This window comes from Oncorhynchus keta, unplaced genomic scaffold, assembly GCF_023373465.1.
Source record: "Oncorhynchus keta strain PuntledgeMale-10-30-2019 unplaced genomic scaffold, Oket_V2 Un_scaffold_9739_pilon_pilon, whole genome shotgun sequence".
NCBI lineage: Eukaryota > Metazoa > Chordata > Actinopteri > Salmoniformes > Salmonidae > Oncorhynchus > Oncorhynchus keta.
In genome coordinates, this window is record NW_026291018.1 from 916,666 (window position 1) to 944,657 (window position 27,992).

At 40.4% G+C, this 27,992-nt stretch overlaps 1 protein-coding gene across 7 annotated transcripts in view; it reads right to left on the minus strand.

The window, feature by feature from the left end:
• Window positions 1-3,529: 3,529 nt before the first annotated feature.
• Window positions 3,530-27,992, minus strand: part of LOC127929669 (jupiter microtubule associated homolog 1-like) — a 35,139-nt gene continuing 10,676 nt past the window's right edge. Inside the window, exons 1-6 of one of the 7 annotated variants that reach the window (XM_052517739.1) lie at window positions 17,125-17,267; window positions 14,230-14,308; window positions 13,678-14,055; window positions 13,194-13,349; window positions 4,999-5,026; window positions 3,939-4,060 (exon numbers count right to left, since the gene is read on the minus strand). In XM_052517739.1, coding sequence (XP_052373699.1) covers window positions 5,022-5,026; window positions 13,194-13,349; window positions 13,678-14,055; window positions 14,230-14,308; window positions 17,125-17,127 — 621 coding nt within the window. In that variant the 5' untranslated portion in view covers window positions 17,128-17,267 and the 3' untranslated portion in view covers window positions 3,939-4,060; window positions 4,999-5,021. Of the gene's footprint in view, window positions 4,061-4,998; window positions 5,027-13,193; window positions 13,350-13,677; window positions 14,056-14,229; window positions 14,373-17,124; window positions 17,268-25,727; window positions 26,244-27,992 lie in introns of those variants that run through there. The other 6 variants (XM_052517742.1, XM_052517741.1, XM_052517744.1 and 3 more) reach the window with 6 other exon arrangements.

The window sequence follows — 27,992 nt, forward strand, 5'->3', positions numbered from 1 at the left end:
CAGATTCACATGGAATTCTTGTGCAATTTACATTTTTAAATATGAAACTATTTGTGAAAATTTGAAATGTAATTTTAGCTTCTAAATGAAATAATTGTTTTCTTAAAAGTAAACTATGATCACTCAATGGCCACGCCCAAGTGAACAGACATTGGTTGAGAAATATGAAACACCCTTCAATCCCCTGCTACAAAAGCCTGTTGACGAAAGTCAACCTTGGGTTCCCGATGACATGAGGACTTATGTCCATACGTTTAAAAGGGCTAATATCAACTACAACCTATTAAAATTAACTTTAGTTCCCGACGACGTAGGACTGGTGTCCATACGTTCAAAAGGGCTAATTTCAATGTGAAGGTGACGATCACCACGCTGGAAAGATGAATTGACTACACCAGCCAGAAAATAGCACATGCTGAGTATGGCAACTTGGTATGAACTTTGAACTCTTATTCACTAAAGAAGTGATACATCCTATACGTCGAATTATCAGCAGCAACTGTAAACGTGCGTAGCCTAGGAAAGGACGGACAAACTCTTCAGAACGACAGGGTACTACAACGTATCCATTCTACCACACGACGACAGACTACAACGTATCTGCCCAGAAATATTATTCAAAGGACAAGGGAGATCTCTGCTGGTCAACCCAGCCTTCCATCTTCGACCAATCTATCGAAGCGCAGCTCAGAGTAAAAATGTTTCTTGCATTTTCCTTTTCCGAATGGGTGGTTATTTAGAATGCATAAGATTCCGTATTTACGATAGCATAGCTTCATAAGGTCCGATAGAGAACCAATCCTTTTGTTCCTCAGTCTTCCCGCTCTTTCATTCAAACCCAACCCCCTTTCTTTGTGTAACCAGCAGTCATATCGGTTTTGTCCTCTAGGGACGTTTTCTTTAATGAAATAATTAGTAATCAATGTATGATTCATCCTGTGCATATGTAATTCTGTGTGATTTATTTAGGTATTTAGTAAATAAATAATGAAACCAACTGTTGTATTGCTGATTCAACTTGTTAGCCAGGGTTCGTGACGATAACCAAGAATTTTACGACGTTCAGATGAGACTGAATTTTTTATTTTATTTTATTTCACCTTTATTTAACCAGTTGAGAACAAGTTCTCATTTGCAACTGCGACCTGGCCAAGGTAAAGCATAGCAGTGTGAACAGACAACACAGAGTTACACATGGAGTAAACAATTAACAAGTCAATAACACAGTAGGGGAAAAAAAAAAAAAAAAAAAAGGGGGAGTCTATATACATTGTGTGCAAAAGGCATGAGGAGATAGGCGAATAATTACAATTTTGCAGATTAACACTGGAGTGATAAATGATCAGATGGTAATGTACAGGTAGAGATATTGGTGTGCAAAAGAGCAGAAAAGTAAATGATTAAAAACAGTATGGGGATGAGGTAGGTAAAAATGGGTGGGCTATTTACCAATAGACTATGTACAGCTGCAGCGATCGGTTTGCTGCTCAGAAAAAAGTAAATATGTTCTGTCAAGATCAATTTCACACACTGTATCACACTAATGTCTTCACTGTCAAATCAATGTCCACTAAATATGTGCATTTGTTTCATATCAGGTTTTAGTTACAATATATAAAACAATTATGAAAGAATAGTCTGGTGTGATTAACAACTACAGACAATGCTGCTAACAATTAGCTTGGTAGCAGGACAATGCGTGCACTCCATTTCTCCTGCAGAGGGGGAACAGAATAGTGTTGAGCCAGATTGCTCCCTCCTCCAGGCAAAGCATTCACATTCAGTTAGTGATGTGACGTGAGAGACAGAGCAGACATGGCAACGACAGAGAAGAGAGCCCATGGCACCCCTGATAATACATCTGTTGCTACGGAAACGGTCCTGTCCTGGTGCTGGGGTTGTGCTCTGCTGGGACTGCTGTATCCTGAGGCTCTGGTTCCATAGGGGACAATAGGAACACTTATTTTTTTCTATTTAACTAGGCAAGTCAGTTAAGAACAAATTCCTATTTACAATGATGGCCTACCCCGGACGACGCTGGGCCAATTGTGCGCCGCCCTATGGGACTACCAATCACAGCTGGATGTGATGCAGCCTGCCAACCACGGGAATACCCGGAATTTAAAAAAAATATATGTAATTTTTTACCTTTATTTAACCAAGCAAGTCAACAAATTCTTATTTTCAATGACAGCCTAGGAACAGTGGGTTAACTGCCTGTTCAGGGGCAGAACGACAGATTTGTACCTTGTCAGCTCGGGGGTTTTGAACTTGCAACCTTCCAGTTACTAGTCCAACGCTCTAACCACTAGGCTACCCTTACGCCCTGGGGTAGCCTAGTGTTCTTGTGCTGGGCCTCCTGGTGGTTGGTGAGACATTTTATAAAGTGCATTTTACAGACATTTGATACACTTTGATAGTTTGGACAGGAATCCTCTTCCATTAGGTAGACAAATAACATACTCAAACATACCTTCTGGCACAACAGAGTCCTCTTGTATCAAGGGTTCATATGGAAAGAGAAACCAGAAGCAACCTTTTACAAGGGTTGATACTGTGTGCTCTACCATGGTTTGTGATTTATCACTCACTGACAATACAATAACAAATCCTGAATTCCTATCTGGGAAGGAGGACAGCAATAGAGACACTAAAAGAATTCAAAAACTAAGTTCAGTCCTCTTGTCTGAGCAGTTAGTTCTCCATTCCACTTATTCTATTGGGGGCGGTAGCCTAGTGGTTAGAGTGTTGGACTAATAACTGAAAAGTTGCAAGTTCAGACCCCTGAGCTGACAAGGTACAAATCTGTCGTTCTGAACAGGCAGTTAACCCACTGTTCCTAGGACATCATTGAAAATTAGAATTTGTTCTTAACTGACTTGCCTAGTTAAATCAAATAAAAAAATATCATGGCATTTAGCTAGGACAGGAAGTACTTAACTAATCTTCCCAGACACAGTCTTTCTGCAGAGACTGTGAAAAGCAGGGTCATTATTGACCCATTCAATTGTTGGGAGCATATAGTGTGATTTTACTGTTAGTCAACACCTCTACAAACATGTGGGTGTGTCATGCGTTTTTTTAGACTGTTCAGTTACGACCAAAAATGACAACAGCAATAAACAAAATAATTACAATTTGTCTCCCTATAGTCCAGTCCAAGTGGCAAGTCTCACAAGCTAAGAAAATACTTTCACTTTGTGGTTCAGCCTCATTTGACTGTTCCCAGCAGTGGGAAGGAGGGGAGGGGGGTAAAGTCATTCCTACGCCCATTGTGTTCCAGACAGTATCAGCTCCACCATGTGGACATTATTATAAAAGTGCTTCGGAAGTGTCTTAACATGTCAAATGGGATTTATCTGTAAAAAACAGGCTGATCAAATCGTTACTCAGATCTTTCACTTATGGCTTCAAATAGTTGGCTTACAGTAAATTATCCGTGTGGTATAACATGCATAAATAAAAACATTTGTGAGATCCACATAAAATACATCTTTCCTCCGATAAAAATAAAACCAGGAGCAAAATGAACAAATTCATATCAATCTTTATTGTATTTAGAAATTCACGCATTAAATATTTTTTGAATACTTTTCTTTACCATTTACAACAGGGCGAGAATGAGACAAGCAAAAACATGCCTTTTCCATCAGGCGCAATATAGGCACACTACAGAATGGACTGACATGGGGGAGGGAAAAAGAGATACATAAAGTGCTTCTGTCAACGGTTCTCTTTAATTAGAAAAAAAGTAAAACATGAGGGGGTTGGCAGGTAGGGGGGCAAATTCCATGGCTCAGAGGGGACGTGGTGGATTGTATCAGACAGTGGGGAAGAACAGTGGGACTGAGGTGGGGAAGGGGGAAATGGGAGCAATTCTTTCAAAAATAAAAACGTTCCAACAAAACCAGACCTCAACCCAGGATGAGGCTGGACATGCCCACTGGGGGGTTTCTTCGGCCGGAGGGGGCGGCTGCGTTGGCGGCAACTCCCGAGGGGGCAGAGGGCTGTGGTGCCTCCTCCTTCTGCTCCTTCTCTTCAGGTTCCTCGGGGCAGTCTCCTTTACCACAACACAGAGGAGACGACACTATCAGGGTCATCACTACCTGGCCCACTGATCAGAGATCTGATCCATATGATATGACTCAGGTTGCGTTTACACAGGCAGCTGAACTGATCTTTGGCCCAATTATTGGCAAGAGAGTGGATCTGATTGCCCAAAAGGACAATTATGGTAATAAAAAGAAGAAGAAGAAGAAAATCAGTATTGGGCTGCCTGTGTAAACACAGCCTATGATCTAGCCATGCTAGAATGGAGAGAGGCACAGCACTTAACCACATATCTTCAACAAAATATAAAATGCTGCATGAAACAATTGTAAAGAATATACTGGCTGGAAGGGTGGAATTATCAGAGCTGCCAAGGTCGACCATGATGCTATTCATTGTGGCCATTAGTAACTAATGGGAGTCATGCACTGCTGTTTACAGACAGCTGAGAGAACGAGGAATGTGGAATCTTCCCTTCCAGTCTGGTATATGGACTTGGTATTTTACCAAATAGGGCCATCTTCTGTATACCACCCCTACCTTGTCACAACACAACTGATTGGCTCAAACACATTAAGGAAAAAAATTCCACAAAATAACTTATAGAAAGGCACACCTGTTAATTGAAATGCATTCCAGGTGACTACTTCATGAAGCTGGTTGAGAGAATGCCAAGAGTGTGCAAAGCTGTCAAGGCAAAGGGTGGCTACTTTGAAGAATCTCAAATATTAAATATATTTGGATTTGTTTAACACATTTTTGGTTACTACATGATTCCATATGTGTTATTTCACAGTTTTGATGTGTTCCCTATTATTCTACAATGTAGAAAATAGTACAAATAAAGAAAATCATTGAATGAATAGGTGTCCAAACTTTTGACTGGTACTGTACATAAATACCATATATTAAAATAGTGTCATTTGAAATGGAACCAGAGATACTTACCATTGTTTGCCTGCTGGCACTCCTCAACCTGTCAGATGGAGAATAATAACAGTCAGCATTTTACTTTATTTTGGCCGAGTCATTTTACTACATCATCAGCATTTAAGTCAGTTCAAAAACACAGGACTGAGAATCACTGAAAACCATCCATGACAGCAGACTTGTAGAAACCAAGTCAAGCGTCTTACCAGTGGAAAACACACACATTACATCTATGAATAAAACAATGGCCGACATATGTCAATGTCAGTGACCCCTCACCCTTACCCCTAAAGGAACGTTGATGGAGGTGATGACCTCGTCTGCCTCATTGTTTTTGGGGAAGAGGAGCTGCTGCTGGCACCGTCTAACTGAGTGACTAACATGTAGTATGGTAATGTTTTTACTGAGCATAATACTGCTAGGAACTATTTGCCAAGATGACATGAGAAAATGCAGAAAACCACTAATGCAAACAAATCCGATGGCCTACTATCAGTCTCAGACAGATACCAACAGACCAAGCAGCAAAGCAGCCAGTGGATGTAGGCTAATCCAGACGAATGCTGAGCCAAAACTCATAGGCTAACCCACATGCCCCACTCAGCGAAAGGGTATTTTGGCCAACATTTAAGCTAGGCTACAATCCCATACAAACTCCCACTGAGCAACAACTGTAGAGCAGAAACAATGGGAAGTCAACAGATTGGTCTACCTGACATCTATGACTAGAAGGAACAAAGCCAGACAAAGGGATGATTGTTGGTCAATATATCACTGCTTGTTAATGAAGTGAGAGGAGAAAGCATTGTGAAGTAATGGCACAGTGACTCAACAAGGTTTCCTTTATTATGGCTCTGCATCTGTTTATCAGGCCCTGCTGAATGACTGCTTTTACATTAGCCTTGGTAATGGGACATAAACCGTGGACATGGCCAATAAGTGATGCTTTAATTGACTATAGTGCCATTACATTTAAATTAAACATTCAGATAGTACTGCAAGATCAAGATGTAGGTCTATATCAATGTTAAGCTGAAAACAAGTGGATTCTTGGCCATTATGTAGGAGGTATTTCTCAACCAAATTTCCAGATTGTGATGTCATTAGGTAAACAGCAGCCTAAGTAAACATCCTGAAGCCTATTAACACAGAAAACAGTACGAGCCATTCATGAATATCCAGACCTAAACACAGGCAAATAATCAGGGTGTATTCATGGAAATATATCAAGACTAATGCAATTGTAATTAAATATAGGCTAGCCTAGACCAAGTACTCAACTTCCAGACGAGATGGCACCGAAGCCAAACTAATGAAATAATCCAGGTGTATCCGGTGAATTGTGCATACCATTACCCCATTTGCTCGTCTGAATTGAATTTGAACATGGCCGATTAATTAGGGCCGATTTCAAGTTTTCATAACAATCGGTCGACCGATTACATTGCACTCCACGAGGACACTGTGTGGCAGGCTGATCACCTGTTACGTGAGTGCAGACAGGAGCCAAGGTAAGTTGCTCGTTAACATTAAACTTATCTTATAAAAAGCAATCAAATCTTCACATAATCACTAGTTAACTACACATGGTTGATGATATTACTAGGTTAACTAGCTTGTCCTGCGTTGCACGTAATCAATGCAATGCCTGTTCATTTATCATTGAATCACAGCCTACTTCGTCAAATGTTGGATGATTTAACAAAATTGCATTTGCGAAAAAAGCACAAATGTACATAACCATAAACATCAATGCCTTTCTTAAAGTCAATACACAGAAGTATATATTTTTAAACATGCATATTTAGTTAAAATAAATTAATGTTAGCAGGCAATATTTACTAGGGAATTTGGGTCACTTCTCTTGCATTCATAGCACGCAGAGTCAGGGTATAGTATATGCAACAGTTTGGGCCGCCTGGCTCGTTGCGAACTAATTTGCCAGAGTTTTACATAATTATGACATAACATTGAAGGTTGTGCAATGTAACAGCAATATTTAGACTTCGGGTTGCCACCCGTTCGATAAAATACGGAACGGTTCTGTATTTCACTTAAAGAATAAACGTTTTGTTTTCTAAATGATTGTTTCGGATTTGACCATATTAATGACCTAAGGCTCATATTTCTGTGTTTATTATATTATAATTACGTCTACTATTTGATAGAGCAGTCTGACTGAGCGGTGGTAGGCAGCAGCAGGCTCGTAAGCATTCATTCAAACTTTACTGCGTTTGCCAGCAGCTCTTAGCAATGCTTGAGGCACAGCGCTGTTTATGACTTCAAGCCTATCAACTCCTGAGATTAGGCTGGCAACACTGAAGTGCCAATTAGAACATCCAATTGTCAAAGGTATATGAAATACAAATGGTATAGAGAGAAATAGTTGACGCAAAATAATTCCTATAATAACTTCAACCTAAAACTTCTTCACTGGGAATATTGAACCTCCAGCTTTCATATGTTCTGAGCCAGGAACTTAAACGTGAGCTTTTTTACATGACACATATTGCACTTTACCTTTCTTCTCCAACACTTTTTTTGCATTAATTAAACAAAATTGAACCGGTTTCATTATTTATTTGAGAGTAAATACATTTAATGTATTATATTATGTTAAAATAAAAGGGTTCATTGTTCATTCAGTATATATATATATATATATATATATATATATATATATATATATAAATAAAAATCATCCGAATAATGTTATCGTCTGTTTTTGGTCCTCCAATAATCAGTATTGGCGTTGAAAAATCATAATCGGTTGACCTCTAATTTGAACCTAGCTTTAGACAATGTGGACAGAGTGTGAACACTGCATGCAGCTGTCGGCTCCGAAGGTCAGAGGTTACAGTTAACACACACATGCACACCACATTCTCCACACTTCATCCGTGGGCACGGATACGCCACTACACCAGTAAAGGGATTACTACATAAAGGGGTGACTACAAAAAGAAAACCAGCCACACCACGGACACTGACGTCTCGCTTTCAAACTAAACACCTTCTTTGCCTGCATTGAGGATAATACGGTGCCACTGTCGCGGCCTGCTAACAAGGACTGCGGACCCTCCCCCTCTCCGTGGCCGACGTGAGTAACGTGTTACCCTTCGCAAGGCTGCTGGCCCAGATGGCATCCCTAGCCGCATCCTCAGAGCATGCGCAGACCAGCTGGCTGGTGTGTTTACAGACATATTTAATTGCTCCCAGTCTGCTGTCCCCATATGCTTCAAGATGGCCACCATTGTTCCAGTACCCAAGAAGACAAAGATAATTGAACTAAATGACTACTGCCACGTAGCACTCACTTCTGTCATCATGAAGTGCTTTGAGAGACTCTTCAAGGATCATATCACCTCCACCTTACCTGCCACCCTAGACCCACTTCAGTTTGCATACCGCCCCAACAGGTCCACAGACGATGCAATCTCCATCACACTGCCCTATCCCATCTGGACTAGAGGTCAACCGATTAATCGGAATGGCCGATTTCAAGTGTTCATAACAATCGGAAATCGGTATTCTTGGGCGCCGATTTGCCGATTTTATTTTTTTATACCTTTATTTAACTATACAAGTCAGTTAAGAACACATTCTGATTTTCAATGATGGCCTAGGAACGGTGGGTTAACTGCCTCGTTCAGGGGCAGAATGACAGATTTTCACCTTGTCAGCTCGGGGGATCCAAACTTGCAACCTTACAGTTAAAAAGTCAATAACAACGCAATAACGACCTGCCTCTCTCTCGTTGCACTACACAAGGAAACTGCCTGTTACGCAAATGCAGTAAGCCAAGGTAAGTTGCTAGCTAGCATTAATTTTTAAAAATTTGACCTTTATTTAACTAGGCAAGTTAGTTAAGAACAAATTCTTATTTTCAATGACGGCTTAGGAACAGTGGGTTAACTGCCTGTTCAGGGGCAGAACGACAGATTTGTACCTTGTCAGCTCAGGGGTTTGAACTTGCAAGCTTCCGGTTACTGGTCCAACGCTCTAACCACCAGGCTACCCTGCCGCCCCAAATTAAACTTATCTTATAAAAACAATCAATCATAATCACTAGTTAACTACACATGGTTGATGATAGTACTAGATATTATCTAGCGTGTCCTGCGTTGCATATAATCTGACTGAGCATACAATCATACAAGTATCTAAGTATCTGACTGAGCGGTGGTAGGCAGAAGCAGGCGTGTAAACATGAATTCAAACAGCACTTTTGTGCGTTTTGCCAGCAGCTCTTCATTGTGCGTCAAGCATTGCGCTGTTTATGCCTATCAACTCCCGAGATGAGGCTGGTGTAACCGATGTCAAATGGCTAGCTAGTTAGCGCGCGCTAATAGCGTTTCAAACGTCACTCGCTCTGAGCCTGTGATTGTTTCCCTTGCTCTGCATGGGTAACGCGGCTTCGAGGGTGGCTGTTGTCGTTGTGTTCCTGGTTCGAGCCCAGGGAGGAGCGAGGAGAGGGACGGAAGCTATACTGTTACACTGGCAATACTAAAGTCCCTATAAGAACATCCAATAGTCAAAGGTTAATGAAATACAAATGGTATAGAGGGAAATAGTCCTATAATTCCTATAATAACTACAGCTTAAAAGGAACCACCAGCTTTCATATGTTCTCATGTTCTGAGCAAGGAACTTAAACGTTAGCTTTCTCACTTTTAATTTCTTCTCCAACACTTTGTTTTTGCATTATTTAAACCAAATTGAACATGTTTCATTATTTATTTGAGGCTAAATGTATTTTATTGATGTATTATATTAAGTTAAAATAAGTGTTCATTCAGTATTGTTGTAATTGTCATCATTACAAATATTATTATTATTATTATTATATCTACATATATATTTTTTAATCGGCAGATTAATCGGTATCGGCTAATCTGGACAAGAGGAATACTTACTGTCAAAATTAAGTTTACTACAGCCTCATTTACTGCTGATATGGCAGACTTGCTTAAACAAATGTGGTTTCTACTGACAATTGAGATGTACAAACTATGGCATTTAGATGTACAAACTATGGCATTTAGATGTACAAACTATGGCATTTAGATGTACAAACTATGGCATAAGGGGACAACAAGCGGATAAAAAGCGATCCGTAATTTCGATTAAGACATTAATGAGCGAGCGACAACAGACGTGGTCAATATAACTATTTGTTCAGCACTTTTGAAATGTACAGCGACAGAATTCCGAACATGGGCCGTTCTTAGTGTACTCCCTGTGAGGCACCTTGAACGCCGTTTGGGTCTACGCGTGTCAAAAAAGACAAGTCATATAACACTATTTGACGCGTTAAATAAGCTTTTAATGTGACCCGTCAAATAAACAACTCTATTTTAGAATGTTGTGTGTGCTGAATTTGCACGTCCAAGCCAAGCACCACAACTATGATGTTTTTACAATACTGTGTTAGTGAAAATATACCAAATTATTAGGGTGAGGCACATGGGCTACTAACAGCTTACGACACAACATACACTTAGCTACAGTATACACTTCTCCCTGGCATATTACATCATTTATGCAGCAGCATACAATACATTTTTGGACTCACCTTGTTAGGGTGGCACAGCAGTCTTTTGGGCAAATTTTGTCAAAGTCGGGCATTCTCTGGATTTATGGTGGGAACTGGGGGGGGACACTGCCGCTACATTGAATAGCAGGCTAACATTAGTGGTTTCTTTGCAACGCTTGCAGTTTGCCACTTATTCCTTAAAAACGACTCATTGTTGAATTTAACATTGTGCAATCTTTATGTACAATGGCCGATGAGCACCAATACAATTTATCTATAATTTCTCTTCATTATTTATCTTCGTATGACAAGGATTAAAAAGGATTTGCCAGTAGATTGTCGACAACTAATGACTGCTAGCTTGGAAAGTATGATGTTGACATGATCAGTCCAATCAAATCTACTGTAGATGTAATGTGATTTGATGTAATGGGCACTTCTAACATAACTCTATGCCTAAATTTGAGCTCTAACCTTGGAATTGGGGATGACGTACTGTCCAATGAGTGACAGAAAACTGAGCTAATCAAGTGCAACGCTCTGTATTTTCCGGTGGCTAGCCCCACCACCACCACTGAAAGCACTGAGCTAAGCTGAAACAGCTGCATTTTGGAGCTGCCTTAAGAAAGACATGTTTTTTTTTTTTAAAGAGACCATGGTTACAGTCCAAGACACACCCTTCCCCTCAGCCATCAAATTAAGTGGACACTTCTGATGACGTATCATGACCACCCTTACCGGGTAATGAGTCACTTGTTCATCTCTCCGTACCTGTTTTTATTAATCACCCAACTTCTTGCAAATTCTTTAAATAATAGTCCTGTACAAGGTATTTCCATAGCTGGTAAAGAAATGATTACAAGCCAGCTGGCTGATGATACTACTTTTTCTGAAAGACGCTAACCAAATTCCCATATCGATCAATGTGATACAATCCTTTTCCAAAGCATCTGGTCTATACCTTAACATTAAGAAATGTGAACTCATGGCTGTCAAAGATTTTGTGACAACTTCATATTATGGTATTGCAGTAAAAGAAGAACTTACATATTTAGGCAGAACCATTACAAAGGATCAGAAGTCTAGAGGCTTACTAAACTTTAACCCTCTTATTAAAAAAGCCCAGATGAAGCTAAATCAATGGCTACAGAGGGACTTATCTTTAAAAGGTAGAGTCCTAATAACCAAGGCTGAAGGTATCTCTAGACTAACATATGACACTCTATCTTTATATCTTGACAGTAAAATAAGCAAGGAGATAGACCAGATGCTTTTCAACTTTCTGTGGAGAAACCGTACCCATTACATTAGGAAAACTGTTGTAATTAACACTTGTGAAAATGGTGGACTGAATTTTCTGGACTTTACTACTTTAAATAATACTTTTAAGATCAATTGGATAAAACAATTCCTAAGAAGACCCACTTCTATCTGGAATTTTATTCCTCATGTCTTCTCTACTTTTGGTGACCTTAACTTCATGTTGTTTTGCAATTATAATATTGACAACAAAAAAAAGTGAAACTTTCTGCTTTTCATCAGTAGGTTCTTGTCATGGTCCTTAATTTATAAACACAATTTTTCTCCACACAGATATTATATATGGAATAATCGGGATATATTGTATAAAAATACTTCTTTGTTTTTAGAATATTGGTTCCGAAGTAATATCCTATTGGTGAGCCAACTGGCAAATGCAGAGGGTATTTTACTCAGTTATAAGAAATTCTTATCACTTTACACGGTCCCTGTAACACCTAAAGATTATGCAATTGTTTTAGATGCCATTCCCTCAGGTGTTTCTCTGTTATTCAGGAACGTGTCAAGACCTGACCCTCAGAGCCTACCTTCTATTGACCCTGTTGACCCATCAGTAGGAAAGACCTGACCCTCAGAGCCTACCTTCTATTGACCCTGTTGACTCATCAGTAGGAAAGACCTGACCCTCAGAGCCTACCTTCTATTGACCCTGTTGACTCATCAGTAGGAAAGACCTGACCCTCAGAGCCTACCTTCTATTGACCCTGTTGACTCATCAGTAGGAAAAAGACCTGACCCCCTCAGAGCCTACCTTCTATTGACCCTGTTGACTCATCAGTAGGAAAGACCTGACCCTCAGAGCCTACCTTCTATTGACTCATCAGTAGGAAAGACCTGACCCTCAGAGCCTACCTTCTATTGACCCTGTTGACTCATCAGTAGGAAAGACCTGACCCTCAGAGCCTACCTTCTATTGACCCTGTTGACTCATCAGTAGGAAAGACCTGACCCTCAGAGCCTACCTTCTATTGACCCTGTTGACTCATCAGTAGGAAAGACCTGACCCTCAGAGCCTACCTTCTATTGACCCTGTTGACTCATCAGTAGGAAAGATTTCTCTTTTGGTCCATTCAACAACAGAGCAATATAAACCTTGTTTCAGCAGGACCCATCTTGTCTGAGGAGTTAGTTCTCCATTCCACTTATTCTACAGCAACATCCTGGCATTTAGCCAGAACAGAAAGTACTCTACTAATCTTCCCTGTTTTCTGCATTCCTCTCTGCGGAGACTGAAAAGCAGGGTCATGTTCACTAGGCATGAAATGTAAAGAAGCAGTCTGAAATGGGGAGGAACTGAATAACATCTTGAAGCATTTTGCAACAGTGTGCCCTAATGGACATGACCCTGGGTGCTCACCTTGTCTGAGTCTTCTGGCTTGAAACAGCTTGAGAAGCAGCAGTCCAATGGCAAGAGAGCCTACTGCCACACATACAGCAGCCACACTCATGTAACTGTTCTTTGGAATATCCTGTTGATTCGCAGCATTTTCAGTGCTGGTCTCGTACTGTAACACTAACGCACAAAATCAGAATCATTATAAATGAAAATCACATTGAATTCAGGTATGCAATCAATTAGGTCATGTTTGTAGGGTAAGTCAATTTATATTGGATACTAATAATTAATAATTAATGTTAATGTCAGAAAAGCAAGAATTCTTGATGGATCCTCGGCACAGTGGACATCATGATGCAAAAAGGAGAATACTAAATGGTCAGCGTTAGGGTGTGAGGAAAGCACTTTAAATTCAAAACTGTGTATACAGCCCTTCGTTTTTCCTGACTGGGAAATACTCAGGGCCCTACCTATAAACGTTGGACTCCAAAAGCTTTGAGCTCACCTGTGACATTCAGCATGAAGTTACAATTTGTGTTTCCACTGTTAGTGTTCACCACACACTCATACAGACCCTCATCTTCAGGCTGGGTTTCTTTGACCAACAGGGACACAACTTTGTCTTTCTCATTGGCAGGTGGCATGGGAAGCTGATATTTTGGGCTCAGTGGCATCCTGGGATTGGAGGATTGTTGATTGGATAGGTTGTATATGAACACAGGTTCACCTTTGTGAAGACCATTCTGGTCCAGCCTCCACCACACGACCTTCTCTATGTTTACATTACCAGGAGATTTCCCATTGAAGTTCACAGAGCACTCTAGGACTGCATCCTTCCCAGAGTCCTGGATGACCTGCTTCAACTCTGGGCCCTGACTTAGACCTGTTTAAGCAATAGATAGAAAACCAAATTACACAGGACTGTAAGTACAGAAAATGTTAGATCTGACAAGTGTAGTTTGGATAAAACAAAACTCCTAGACCATTCGATGTGAGCATTTTGGAAGTTATGGTGTTGGTAGAAGTATTACAAATTGTGCCTGCAAGAATGCCTTACTTTTGCATGTCTCAGTCCCAGTGATGAGAAACATGAGAGTGGACAAGCTGAAGACCAATGCCATGTTAGGGCCTTTCTCCTTAGTAGAAAAACAAACAGGGGTTCTGAGAAACAGTGGTCTCTCCACAGGAAAAGGTTCACACCTGACAACAATCAGTGGTTGAGCCAAATTAAAATCTGAGAGCAAACGTGGATAGCCTGTAATCAGTAACGTAACTCGGATTACCCAAACTCAGCAATGTAAAATCCGAATAATATAATATACATTGACTAATGCAAGCATTCACTCAATGAACAAGTTGACAGAGAACACATCCTCATTTACAGCAACGACCTGGGGAATAGTTACAGTGGAGAGGAGGGGGAAATGAATGAGCCTATTGTAAACTGGGGATGATTAGGTGATGCAATGGTATGAGGGGCAGATTCTTCTAACCCATCGCTTTGTGCTACATATAATGATACGATGAAATTATATCTTTACATGAAAAACCTAAATCTATCAGAATTCCAGTCATTCCAATAAATGTTATACCCCTTGATCTTCAAGAATAGGACTTGGAAATATGAAGTATCAAGAGGTGTGGACTCGAGTCACATGACTTGGACTTGAGTCAGACTCCAGTCACAAATATGATTACTTGCAACTCAACTTTGACTAACACCAATGACTTAACTTGGACTTGAGCCTTTTGACTCGAACTGACTTGATACCCTCCCCAAGCCCAAATATGAAAGATTATGCTATTTTAAAAAGTGTGCAGCGCATCAACTCTTCATTTAACTGATTACGGTTTGAATCGGACAGCAGCCAATCAAATTGTGCAAGCTGAGAAAAAAGTTGCGCGTGGCAGTGCAGAGGAACGTCGGTGGGTGAAATCAGATGGAGCCCTTGGAAAGATAACCAAAATTATTATTTTCGAATATAAAGACTACGCTGTAGTCAACAAAAAATGGATTGCAACTTGCAAAACACGCGGGAAGAAAATTACAGACAGAGGCGCAACAATTTCCAACTTTGTTCGACATTTGAAGCTGCACAAAGAACGGTAAATCGTGGCTAATATAGCCGACAGCTATATATAACTTTATTAGTGTAGCATGTAGGCTAACGTAACGTTAAATCAATGAACCTCCACACAGTCAGTGCGGGAACGTGATCATTGCACCCAAGATTGAGCTACAACTGGCTAGGCAGGTGGTAGCCTAAATCCTGCCTGATGTTACTGCTGTTCCTTAAACCATTGACATACGACTGTGCCCTATAGCGATCCTAGATAGTCGATCGCTAAGGGGGGGGGGCGTGTCTTTCTCATGGCTACCCATATATTTCCATGGAAATATAAAGTTTATTTGGAAAATAATAAACATATATATATATTTGTAAAAGCATTCATGATTTGCCCAAATGTAATATACTAACTATTACTCTTGTTAAAAATATGAAATTGTATTACATTTGTTGAAGAGCACATTATGACTTGTTTAGGACTCGAAACTCAAAGTTTAGGACTTGAGACTTGATTTGAAACTTGTTGGTCTTGACTTTAAACTTGACTTGGACTTGTTTGTCTTGACTTGCGACTTGACTTGAGACTTGAAAAACAATGACTTGGTCCCACCTCTGGGAAGTATAGATTAGCCAAATTGTTTTACCTGAGCATGACCCCAAAACTAAGGATTTATTAGGCGGCCCTACTCTGTTGTTTATGATTTTGTTGTCATGAAGGACTGATTGGGCTCATTGATTCGAGTTGAAAAATAAATGCTGCGCTCATGGAACGGCATGCTTTGCCAAGAGTGTGCAAAGCTTTCATCAAGGAAAAGGGTGGCTATTTTGAAGGATGTAGAAAATAGTTAACTTAAACTTCTTGAATTAAACTATTATTGGGTTGAAATACACATTTAGATTTGTGAACAGCCATCCACAACAACCATAATCCGTAAGGCACAAATAGCTAAATGAGAGAGCTGCAGTGTGTTTCACATCAATGCGCTAACGTTATGTAGATTTAAATAATAAGTGATATCCCTATTACCGTAGACTACACCACTACGATCATCTTCACCTCCAAGCGTTTATTCAAATTTGATCATCTTTGTATGCCGACAGAAGTCGAAGCATTGGAAGACATAGCTTGGACAGTAGCCTACACAAACCTATTCCTGTTCTTTTCCCGCGATCCATCAAACACATTTGGTGTGTCATCATAGTGGTGGTCTCTGATTTGTGGTCAGACTCGCTCAGGTGGAACATTTTTATATTTGAGCCTTTTTCAACGCTGATTTGAATGTCATTGCGAAAACAGAAGTGTCAACGACTTTTTTTTCTCAAACATCCTTTCTGAATTGAAAAGTAATCATTGAAGTAATCATCTAGTTTTTCGAAAGTATCGGTAATCTGATCACAATATTTTTGCTTGTATCGTAACGGATTACAGTTACCGTTTAGTTTACATGTAATCCATTACTGCCCAACCCTGTAAACGAGCAAGGTCCATGTATAAAATTAAGTCGCACTATATATACACACCCAAAATTGTAAAAAGTAAACCTAACAACCAACGTTTTGTCAAAAATGTAGTGTCGACTAACAGTTAAATGCTTGCTTATGGGCACTCTCAACAATGCAGAGAGAAAGACATATTAAAATAAAACGCGCAATAAAAGTTATACAAGAATAAAAACAAAACAAATTCCGGCGATTGTTATTAGATTAACCCATTCATTTGTTGGGAGCATATATTGTGCAACTTTACTTTTCACTTTTCACAGTTTTACTCTGTTTGTCAGCACCTCTACAAAAATGTTTGGGTGTGTCATGAGTTTTACTATACCATGTTCAAAGTCACTAACAAAAGTTAAGGCTGCATGAATCAACAAAATAATACTTACCATTATATTCCAAACTCCCTATAGCCCCAGTCCTCATAGCAAGTCTGTTGAGCCAAGAAAATACTATCACTTGGGGGAAATACTTTCACTTTGTGGTTCACCCTCATTTGACTATTCCCTGCAGTGGGAAGGAGGGGGCAACTCATTCCAATGCCCAATGTGTTCCAGACGGTATCAGCCCCATCATGTGGACATTATTATAAAAGTGCTTTGGAAGTGTCTTAACATGTCAAATGGGATTAATCTGTAAAAAACAGGCTGATCAAATCTTTCCTCAGATGTTTCACTTTTGGCTTCAAATAGTTGGCTTACAGTAAATTATCCTGTGGTATGCCATGCCTATCTAAAAACATTTAGATGTTTTTAAACCTATATTTAACTGGGCAAGTCCGTTAAGAACAAATTATTATTTACAATGACAGCCTAGGAACAGTGGGTTAACTGCATTGTTCAGGGGCAGAACAAGATTTTTACCTTGACAGCTCAGGGATTCAATCTAGCAACCTTTCGGTTACTGGCCCAACGCTCTAACCACTAGCCTACTGCTGTTCTAGTCTGTCGACTGTGTGTGTGTGTGTGTGTGTGTGTGTGTACATGTGTGGTACATACATAGGGGCTCTAGTCTGTCGACTGTGTGTGTGTACATAGACTAGAACCCCCTATGTCAAGTGTGTGCGTACACACAGGGGTTCTAGTCTGTCGACTGTGTGTACGTAGGGGTTTAGTCTATGTTTCTGTATATGTGCAGGACAGTTCTCTAGTCTATGTCAAGGTCAGAGACGTCGCTCTGTGTGATGGCGCTGTTGCGGGTGGTCTTAGCATTAGTGAGATCCACACAAAATACATCTTTCCTCCGATAAAAATAAAATCAGCAGCAAAATGAAAACAAATTCATATAAATCTTTATATATATCTTTTTTTTTTAACCATTTACAACAGGTGGAGAATGAGACAAAAAAAAGAGGGGGGGCAGGAACAGGGGCAAATTCCATGACTCAGAGGGGATGTGGTTGATTGTATCAGACAGTGGGGAAGAACAGTGGGACTGAGGTGGGGAAGGGGGAAATGGGGGCAATTCTTTCAAAAATAAAAAGTTCCAACAAAAGCTGACTTCAAGCCAGGATGAGGCTAGACATGCTCCCTAGGGGGCTGCTGTGGTGCGTTTACACAGGCAGCCTAACTGATCTTTGGGACAAATATTGGCAAATATGGCAGATATGACAGATGTCATGATAGAAAACAAAAGGAGATCAATTACCCCATTTAAAAAAGGCTGGAAGGGTGGTATTATCAGAGCTGCCACGTTTGACCATGATGCCATTCATTGTGGCCATTCATAACTAATGGGAGTCATGTACTGCTGTTTACAGACAGCTGAGAGAACGAGGAATATGGAATCTTTCCTTCCAGTCTGGTAGGGACTTCTTTTAAGTGGTGTCTCTTCAAAAGACTTCAATGAGATTCATCATTGGAAACTAAATTATTTTAGTAGCAGTCAGTTTTGAACACACCTACTCATTCAAGGGTTTCTTTATTTTCTACATTGTAGAATAATAGTGAAGACATCAAAACTATGAAATAGCACATATGAAATCATGTAGTAACCAAAAAGTGTTAAACAAATCAAAGTAGCCACCCTTTTCCTTTGACAGCTTTGCACACTCTTGGCATTTTCTCAACCAGCTTCACCTGGAATGCTTTTCCAACAGTCTTGAAGGACTTCCACATACGCTGAGCACTTGCTTTTCCTTCACTCTGCGGTCCAACTCATACCAAACCGTCGCAATTGGGTTGAGGTTGGGTGATTGTGGAGGCCAGGTCATCTGATGCAGCATTCCATCACTCTCCTTCTTGGTCAAATAGTCCTTACACAGCTTGGGGTGCTTTTTGGGTCATTGTCCTGTTGAAAAACAAATGATAGTCCCAATAAGCGCAAACCAGATGGGATGGTGTATTGCTGCAGAATGCTGTGGTAGCCATGCTGATTAAGTGTGCCCTGGATACTAAATAAGTCAGACAGTGTCACCAGAAAAATACCCCCACATCATCACACCTCCTCCTCCATGCTTCATGTTGGGAACCATACATGCAGAGGATAGATTTCCACTGGTCTAATGTCCATTGCTCCTGTTTCTTGGCTCAAGCAAGTCTCTTCTTATTATTGGTGTCCTTTTAGTAGGGGTTTCTTTGCTGCAAATCAACCATGAAGGCCTGATTCACGCAGTCTTCTCTGAACAGTTGATGTTGAGATGTCTGTTGACAACTATGTGAAGCATTTATTTGGGATACAATTTCTGAGGCTGATAACTCTAATGAACGTATCCTCTGCAGCAGAGGTCTCTGGGTCTTCCTTTCCTGTGGCGGTCCTCATGAGAGCTAGTTTAATCATAGCGCCTGATGCTTTACATAATTTCTAGCTGCAGACTAGTAATTAGTATCTACGATTTGCTCTTATCTGTAGGGATCGATAGTCTCAGAGTTTAACCATTTCCAGCCGTGTAGCCAATTCTCCACATGGTATGGTTAGGAATTAAATAACTATTCACAATCACAGCTCACGCTGTGGGTTTGCTTAGTCTAAACTCAAACCTTTTCCCCCTCAGCTGACTGAGGTCCGCGTGGTCTGAAGAGGATTTCCTCAGGAGAGGGTTTTAATTCGTAACAATAGAAAAGGCGGTTCTATGACCCCAGATCATGTCTGCTCACGGGGCTGGCCAATTACTTAGGTAAACTTTAAAGGGAATACAATTATCAGTCATTAAAGGTTTAACACCTTGCATCATTTCACAAATAGTTTTATCTTTACTCATTCATTTTATAGAAGAATTAGATGCAAACCCCATAATTGAGAAATGTACATATTCAGAGATATAGTTGTGTGTTTCATGTCTTCTCTGAGGTCACCAAATGAAACACACTTATCATACCTGTCCCTTAAGTGTCCACGGATCACTCCCACAAGTGGACATTCTGTATCAAATCCCCATTTTGGGGATATAGGTGAAATGTGAAATCCTTTGTTCTCTCTGTGTGTCTCTTTCTGCATGGCCAGGGGGAGAGAGTCTCCGCCAGGAATTTACGACCTGAGACAACAGAACCTGGGTATATATAGCTAGAGATAGAGAGTGAGAGAGGCCACAATCTATACCCAGAAAGGGCCACGTCATTACACTATTGTCATAGTTTCTACGGATTGTAAATTAAAGATAAACATTTTTGCTAAAATAATTATTATATATTATTAATTGGTTGACTGGTTGACTATGACTTTTTAAATCACCCAGTATTGCTATCTGCAGTGTTAGCTCTAGGTAAATTTTGCAATTCTTCATCTACACTGCTACTGTATCACACTAGTGTCTTCACTGTCAAATCAATGTCCACTAAATATGTGTGTGTCCTTACACAGATAGTCCTATATACAGTTGAAGTCAGAAGTTTACATACACAGCCAAATACATTTAAACTCAGTTTTTCACAATTCCTGACATTTAATCCTTGTAAAAATTCCCTGTTTTAGGTCAGTTAGGATCACCACTTTATTTTAAGAATGTGAAATGTCAGAATAATAGTTGAGAGAATGATTTATTTCAGATTTGATTTCTTTCATCTAATTTCTAGTTGGTCAGAAGTTTACATACACTCAATTAGTATTTGGTAGCATTGCCTTTAAATTGTTTAACTTGGGTCAAACGTTTCGGGTAGACATCCACAAGCTTCCCACAATAAATTGGGTGAATTTTGGCCCATTCCTCCTGACAGAGCTGGTGTAACTGAGTCAGGGTTGAAGGCCTCTTTGCTCGCACACACATTTGCAGTACTGCCCACACATTTTCTATACGATTTGGGTCAGGGCTTTGTGATGGCCACTCCAATACCTTGACTTTGTTGTCCTTAAGCCATTTTGCCACAACTTTGGAAGTATGCTTGGGGTCATTGTCCATTTGGAAGACCCATTTGAGACCAAGCTTTAACTTCCTGACTGATGTCTTGAGATGTGGCTTCAATATATCCACATAATTTTTTTCCCTCATGATGCCATCTATTTTGTTAAGTGCACCAGTCCCTCCTGCAGCAAAGCACCCCCACAACATGATGCTGCCACCAACATGCTTCACGGTTGGGATGGTGATCTTCGGCTTGCAAGCCTCCCCATTTTCCTCCAAACATTACGATGGTCATTATGGCAAAACAGTTCTATTTTTGTTTCATCAGACCAGAGGACATTTCTCCAAAAAGTATAATCGTTGTCCACATGTGCAGCTGCATACCATAGTCTTGTCTTTTTAATGGCGGTTTTGGAGCAGTGGCTTCTTCCTTGCTGAGCGGCCTTTCAGGTTGTGTCGCTATAGGACTCGTTTTACTGTGGATATAGATACTTTTGTACCTGTTTCCTCCAGCATCTTCACAAGGTCCTTTGCTGTTCTGGGATTGATTTGCACTTTCCGCACCAAAGTACGTTCATCTCTAGTAGACAGAACGCGTCTCCTTCCTGAGCGGTATGACGGCTGTGTGGCCCCATAGTGTTTATACTTGCGTACTATTGTTTGTACAGATGAACGTGGTACTTTCAGGCGTTTGGAAATTGCTCCCAAGGATAAACCAGACGTGTGGATGTCTACAATTGTTTTTCTGATTTTGGCTGATTTCTTTTGATTTTCCCATGATGTCAAGCAAAGAAGCACTGAGTTTGAAGGTAGGCCTTGAACTACATCCACAGGTACACCTCCAATTGACTCAAATGATGTCAATTATCCTATCAGAAGCTTCTAAAGCAATGACATCATTTTATGGAATTTTCCAAGCTGTTTAAAGGCACAGTCAACTTAGTGTATGTAAACTTCTGACCCACTGGAATTGTGTTACAGTGAATTATAAGTGAAATAATCTGTCTATAAACAATTGTTGGAAAACTTACTTGTGTCATGTACAAAGTAGATGTCCTAACCGACTTGCCAAAACTGTAGTTTGTTTTGAAGAGATTTGTGGAGTGGTTGAAAAACTAGATTTAAACTTCTTATGGCTTGGGGGCAGTATTTCGACATCTGGATGAGAAGCGTGCCCAAAGTAAACTGCCTGTTACTCAGGCCCAGAAGCTAGGATATGCATATAATTCGATTTGGATAGAAAACACTAAAGTTTCCAAAACTGTTCAAATAATGTCTGTGAGGATAACTGAACTGATGGCAGGTGAAAACCTGAGGAAAATCCATCCAGGAAGTGGGATGGAAGTGGGATCAGATATGCCTGGCGCAGATTTGAACATTGTAAAAATGATGTGCAACCCGAGTGGCGCGGTGGTCTAAGGCACTGTATCTCTAATCCAGGCTGCATCACATCCGGCTGTGATTGGGAGTCCCATAGGGCAGTGCACAATTGGCCTAGCGTTGTCCGAGTTTGGACGGGGTAGGCCGTCATTGTAAATAAGAATGTATTCTTAATTGACTTGCCTAGTTAAATAAAGGTTTAAAAAAAAAAAAGATTCTGGCTCGCGTTTACTGTGATCACTGAGGCTGTACCCACTTTAAGGTACAGTTTTAACAGTGGCCAAGTAGGCTACTGTGGCTATTTAATTATAATGTAGGCCTACCATCAAACAATGGAGAAAAATGCATCCCATAACATTTCATATGGAAATAGCTGTTGTGTGGTGTTCAATGTGTGGTGTTCAATGTAGGCCTACATTCTATGAGACTTTTGAATTAAAAAACATGGAGGGCTTGACATTAACCTGTATTCACTTGTCCTTCAGACATGGAGGTGACTTAAGTATGTTGTGTTTGATGCAAGAAACCATTTTACAAAATACAATTCATTATTATTCCTATACCATTACTACAGAGAATCAGACAAATGCTACCCTCTGCCTATTAGCTACTTAGCTTATTCAACACTGTCTCAAAATACAACACTGCCACCAAAGATATTTATTTAACCAAGATAGACCACAGCCTATTGTTTCCATTGGGAACAAATTAGTCATAGTGGGCAGAACAGACACGGAGGTGGGCAGAGCCAAGCACAAGCTAGCGAGATCCTATTGGTGCGTTCTAGCATAAATCTGCATATTTCCGTTAGGGAATGGCTACTCTGTGAAGTGCGCGTGTGCAGTAACTCAATTCACCTATGCACTCCTTCTAAACAATGCCATTTATTTTTTTTTTTTAAACTTTTGCAACGGGTAAGGTCTACACAACTTAGTCCGCTCTGTTTAAAACATTCTAGTTTTGGGAATTGAAAAATGTATTGAAATCAAATGTTTCATTGATAAGAGAATGTGCAGCATGTCAGCCAAAATCCATCTTTACCCACTGCGGGCCAGTTGGCTTCCTCACTACCATATTTGGTAGTGAGTGGAAACACCAAGGGAATGCTTTAAATATCTGTATCATTGTTCTATCTGTGCTACCTCTTTAAGACATAAAAAAAGCTCTTAACCTGACTTGTTTTTCAAAGATGGCTAGAAATGCACACATTTTGTGCTCTTGTAGGAAGCAACCACTCCCCCATTGTTGATGAGAAATTAGCCATAACTAGGCTAATAACTCACTAGCAAAGAATATGAACAAATGTGCACAGGTGGCTGGCTACATGCAGCTCTTGCTTTGATCTCAAAACAAGTGCATCTACTCAGGACTGCTCATGCTGTCCTGTTCAAAGTGAATGGCACAGATCCATATATGGCAATGGCTATTTGCATATAGGCCTACTGCAACTCTGATTGGTTATGGCGCACCGTTCTATGTAGACTACAGGCCTGAGTCGTGCATGTCAATTCAATAGAATCCTACTTCGATGTGCGCTGCCCACAAGAAACTCTTTATAATGAGAATATTTTTTTTATTTCACCTTTATTTAACCAGGTAGGCTAGTTGAGAACAAGTTCTCATTTACAACTGCGACCTGGCCAAGATAAAGCATAGCAGTGTGAACAAGACAACACAGAGTTACACATGGAGTAAACAATAAACAAGTCAATAACACAGTAGAAAAAAAGAATAATCTAGGTCTACTCAGGGCCCTACCTATAAACGTTGGACTCCAAAAGCTTTGAGCTCACCTGTGACATTCAGCATGAAGTTACAATTTGTGATTCCACTGTTAGTGTTCACCACACACTCATACGGACCCTCGTCTTCAGGCTGGGTTTCTTTGACCAACAGGGACACAACTTTGTCTTTCTCATTGGCAGGTGGCATGGGAAGCTGATATTTTGGGTTCAGCTGCATCCTGGGATTGGAGGATTGTTGATTGGATAGGTTGTATATGAACACAGGTTCACCTTAGCAAAGACCATTCTAGTCCAACCTCGGCCACACAACCAGCTCTGTTTACATTACCAGGAGATTTCCCATTGAAGTTCACAGAGCACTCTAGGACTGCATTCTTCCCAGAGTCCACCTGGATGACCTGCTTCAGGACTGTAGTACAGAAAATTTTACATCTGACAAGTGTAGTTTGGATAAAACAAAACTCCTAGACCATTCGTTGTGAGCATTTTGGAAGTTAAGGTGTTGGCAAAAGTATTACAAATTGTGCCTGCATAATGCCTTACTTTTGGATGTCTCCATCCCAGTGATGAGGAGAAACATGAGTGGACAAGCTGAAGACCAACACCATGTTAAGGAATTTCTCCTTAGTAGAAAAACAAACAGGGGTTCTGAGAAACATTGGTCTCTCCACAGGAAAAGGTTCACACCTGACAATCAGTGGTTGAGCCAAATTCAAATCTGAGAGCAACTGTGGATAGCCTGAATAATATGCATTGACTAATACAAGCATTGACTCAACATGCCATTTGTGCTTACTAAGCGAGCAAGGTCAATGGAAAAATAAATAAAGTCTCACACTATATACATTCCCAACAATTTAAAGAGTAAACCTAGCAACCAACGTTTTGGCAAAAATCTAATTTGTCAAATAATACTTGTCGACTAACGGTGAAAATCTTACTTACGGGCACTAATCAACAATGCCGAAAACGACATTAGAGATCTAGATAAGATTGGGAATGGGGTTTAAAAAAAATAAAAAATCACTGCATTGCCGAAACAATTGTTCTTAGGTTTACCCATTCAATTGTTGGGAGCATATAGTGTGATTTTACTGTTAGTCAACACCTCTACAAACATGTGGGTGTGTCATGCGTTTTTCTAGACTGTTCAGTTACAACCAAAAATGACAACAGCAATAAACAAAATAATTACAATTTGATTCCAGTCTCCCTATAGTCCAGTCCAAGTGGCAAATCTCACAAGCTAAGAAAATACTTTCACTTTGTGGTTCAGCCTCATTTGACTGTTCCCAGCAGTGGGAAGGAGGGGAGGGGGTAAGTCATTCCTACGCCCATTGTGTTCCAGACGGTATCAGCTCCACCATGTGGACATTATTTAAAGTGCTTTGGAAGTGTCTTAACATGTCAAATGGGATTTATCTGTAAAAAACAGGCTGATCAAATCGTTACTCAAGATCTTTCACTTATGGCTTCAGAAAGTTGGCTTACAGTAATTTATCCATGTGGTATAACATGCATAACTAAAAACATTTGAGAGCCACATAAAATACATCTTTCCTCCAATAAAAATAAAACCAGGAGCAAAATGAACAAATTCATATCAATCTTTATTGTATTTAACAAATCTTTTTTGAATACTTTTCTTTACCATTTACAACAGGGCGAGAATGAGACAAGCAAAACATGCCTTTTCCATCAGGCGCAATATAGGCACACTACAGAATGGACTGACATGGGGGAGGGGAAAAGAGATACATAAAGTGCTTCTGTCAACGGTTCTCTTTAATTAGAAAAAAGTAAAAACATGAGGGGGTTGGCAGGTAGGGGGCAAATTCCATGGCTCAGAGGGGACGTGGTGGATTGTATCAGACAGTGGGGAAGAACAGTGGGACTGAGGTGGGGAAGGGGGAAATGGGGGCAATTCTTTCAAAAATAAAAACGTTCCAACATAACCAGACCTCAACCCAGGATGAGGCTGGACATGCCCCCTGGGGGTTTCTTCGGCCGGAGGGGGCGGCTGCGTTGGCGGCAACTCCCGAGGGGGCAGAGGGCTGTGGTGCCTCCTCCTTCTGCTCCTTCTCTTCAGGTTCCTCGGGGCAGTCTCCTTTACCACAACACAGAGGAGACGACACTATCAGGGTCATCACTACCTGGCCCACTGATCAGAGATCTGATATGACTCAGGTTGCGTTTACACAGGCAACCAAACTGATCTTTGGCCCAATTATTGGCAATAGAGCGGATCTGATTGCTCAAAAAAGGACAATTGTGGTAATAAAAAAATGAATAAAATCAGTATTGGGCTGCCTGTGTAAACACAGCCTATGATCTAGCCATGCTAGAATGGAGGCACAGCACTTACTCACTCCAAGAACTTATATCTTGAACAAAAATATAAAATGCTGCATGAAATAATTGTAAAGAATGTCCGGAGTTAAATTTCATGACCCAAAATCAGTCAATTGAAATCTATTATTTAGGCCTAATTTTTGGATCTCACAACTGGGAATACAGATATGCATCTGTTGGTCACAGATACCTTCAAAATAAATGGGCCTTGGGATCTTGCCATCGAAGCATTACAATTACCATCAGTAAAATGCAATTGTGTTCGTTGTCCTTAGCTTATCTGCCTATAACAACCTCGCCGCCACAAATGGGGCACATTGTTCACAACCTTGACATTTAGCAAACCACTTGCCCACAAGACACATGCTCAGCGGTTGGACATACTGCCACATTCCCTAAAATGACATTGGAGGTGGCTTATGGTAGAGAAATTACCATAAACTTCTGGCTACAGCTCTAGTGGAGATTCCTGCAGTCAGCATGCATATTGCAAGCTGCCTCAACTTGAGACATCTGAGGCAAAGTGACAAAACTGGCCTTTTACTGTCCCCAGCACAAGGTGCACCTGTGTAATGAGCATGCTGTTTAAATCAGCTTCTTGATATGCTACACCTGTCAGGTGGATGGGTTCTCGTCAAAGGAGAAATGCTCACAATAAGGGATGTAAACCAATTTGTTCACAATGAGAGAAGTAAGATATTTCTTCATATGGAACACTTCTGGGATTTTATATTTCAGGTCATGAAACAAACAGTTGACATGTTGCATTTATATTTATGTTCAGTGTAAATATCATCCAAACCTTGAATTGATAGTATATCTGATAACAGTAGCACTTTGGTTGTAGCAAGATTCAGAAAAATGTGTTGTTTCAGTAAAATGTGCATAAATGTACTAGCATAACTCAAATCAAAGCAGATGCAATAAATGGAACGCAACAATCCTCCATGAGGCAACAACATCTGTCAGTTAAACACTTGGGGGACCAGACAAGATCCTCCCAGGGTCCACTGCCAGTCCAGTACCACTTCAAGCCCCAGTCTACAGTGCTTAGACAAGACCATAACAGTGGAATGCCTTAACACTCCATTATCCAAGAACACATTAACACATTATCACTAATGTTTGCAGCACCTGGAAGTTAATAAATAGCCTTGCTCGTCATAGGAACAGCATTATATCATTACAGAACAGATGACTGACCACAGACATTATGAAAGGGCACAACTGGATCAAAGAGAATCTGATTGAGTTGACTACAAGGTGTGCCCTACAAATAAAAAGCCTTAATAAAAGCCCTCTATGAGTCATTTGTTGTATAACTGGGACACCAGAGTTTCTCCTGGTTAGATCAACAAGGTCAGGACAAACTTCCCAGGTATGACAAATGTCATTGTTGAAAACAAAAGGAGAAATTACCCAGTTTAAAAAAGGCTGGAATTATCAGAGCTGCCACGGTCGACCATGATGCTATTCATTGTGGCCATTCATAACTAATGGGAGT